The sequence below is a fragment of the Otolemur garnettii genome, unplaced genomic scaffold (assembly GCF_000181295.1).
Source record: "Otolemur garnettii isolate 467f Iridium unplaced genomic scaffold, OtoGar3 scaffold00082, whole genome shotgun sequence".
NCBI classification, from domain to species: Eukaryota; Metazoa; Chordata; class Mammalia; order Primates; family Galagidae; genus Otolemur; species Otolemur garnettii.
Genome location: NW_003852477.1, coordinates 6,749,909 through 6,751,378, shown reverse-complemented (window position 1 = coordinate 6,751,378; position 1,470 = coordinate 6,749,909). Strand labels below are relative to the sequence as shown.

The window sequence follows — 1,470 nt, the reverse complement described above, 5'->3', positions numbered from 1 at the left end:
TGATGTCCCAGGCATAGTGGGCACAGAGTTTCCTTGGCACCAGTGCCAGGCCTGCAATGCCAAGCAACAGAAGGGTCAGGTCACTCTGAGCACAGGGTGAGCTCATGACAATAGGAGAAAAGCTTTTGCACCAACACAGACTGGCTTGAAGCTGTCTCAGGAGGCTAGGGGAAGCCATGTCACAGCTTTTCACAGCCTGCCAGGTGCTCACCACTTACTCTGCCCTTGCTTACAATCCCAGGTTTATAGGTAGTTTTTTTGTTGTTTTTTTTTTTTGAAGTTTTTGACTCCCTGGACTCCACTTCTGGCATATGGGGCCGATGCCCTACTCCTTTGAGCCACAGGCGCCACCCCATAGGTAGCTATTTTTTTCTTTGCAAATGGTACCCAGAGCTGTAAAGAAATGGATGGGTATGCTGTTCTAAAGTGTGCATTTGGAAGAACAAGGCTGCTAATTTTCCCGGGTCACCTCTCTGCAGTTCTGTTGGTGAAGGAATGCCTTTTTGTGGCCCTGAGAACTCATTCATCCGCTTCCTTTCTTGCCCACACATTCTTATGTTCTGAGACAGCCTCCTACCCGGTCCTTCTGCTCATAACCACTGGAGCTGGGATGAAGTGAACTGCAGGACACTCCTTACCCTGCGCAGAGGGATCTTACCCTTCTGGCTAAACTTCTTCTCAGGATAGGATCCCTCCAATTACCAACTGCAAAGAGTTTCCATGGCTCAGGATGAGCCGAACATGAGGAAGCGGTGAGGAACAAAACCCTCTCAAATCCTGTTTCCTGGAGTGCTTCATGCCACAGCCCCAAAGCAGAGGTGGCGCTTCTGGGGTGTGTGGGGCCACAGGATCTCACCTAGAGTGCCCCCTGAGGAGAGCTTTGACTTGAAAGCCTCTGCTGATCTCCTAAGCACAAGACGCCCCGAAGGCACAGAGAGAAAATGCACAGCAGAAAACAGATCACTGGGGCGGAGGTGGGCAGGTGACTGTGGCCTGAGTGCCCATTCTGGGGCAGTGCCTGGTGGGCAAAGTCTTCGGTTCTGAATGGTTTTTCCAGGGGTGGTGGAGGTGAGGCTGGCACTTCTATACCCCCTACTCCTTGTCATCCTTGAGACTAAGACCATGCATTTGAGGGATGGGTCCAAGGCACAGGGTATGGTCTGAGGTCGAGTCTTGAGCAGAGAGAATGAATTCCACCAACATCAGCCCCAAGAACACTGGGCTGTGAATGACAACTTTTTCTTTTATCTTCCTCCATGACAAACGGAATGCGCACCAAAGATGAAGAATATTTGGGAAGGCCCAAAGAAGAAAATCATGTTCACCCAGATAGCATTTAAAAATTTTTATTTTAAAAGGTGGTAATTTAACAGATTTAGTGACTATTTGTACATAGAAACCAACTCCATAAAATAAGAACTACAACTGCTACCACTAGGAGCATGCTGTAAATATAGTTTTGTATTTTTT

At 48.4% G+C, this 1,470-nt stretch overlaps 1 protein-coding gene across 1 annotated transcript in view; it reads right to left on the bottom strand.

Moving 5' to 3' along the window:
* LARS2 (leucyl-tRNA synthetase 2, mitochondrial) overlaps window positions 1-1,470 on the bottom strand; it is a 165,438-nt gene that overhangs the window by 4,656 nt on the left and 159,312 nt on the right. Inside the window, exon 20 of the mRNA XM_023515923.1 lies at window positions 41-155. Coding sequence (XP_023371691.1) covers window positions 41-155 — 115 coding nt within the window. The remainder of the gene's footprint in view (window positions 1-40; window positions 156-1,470) is intronic.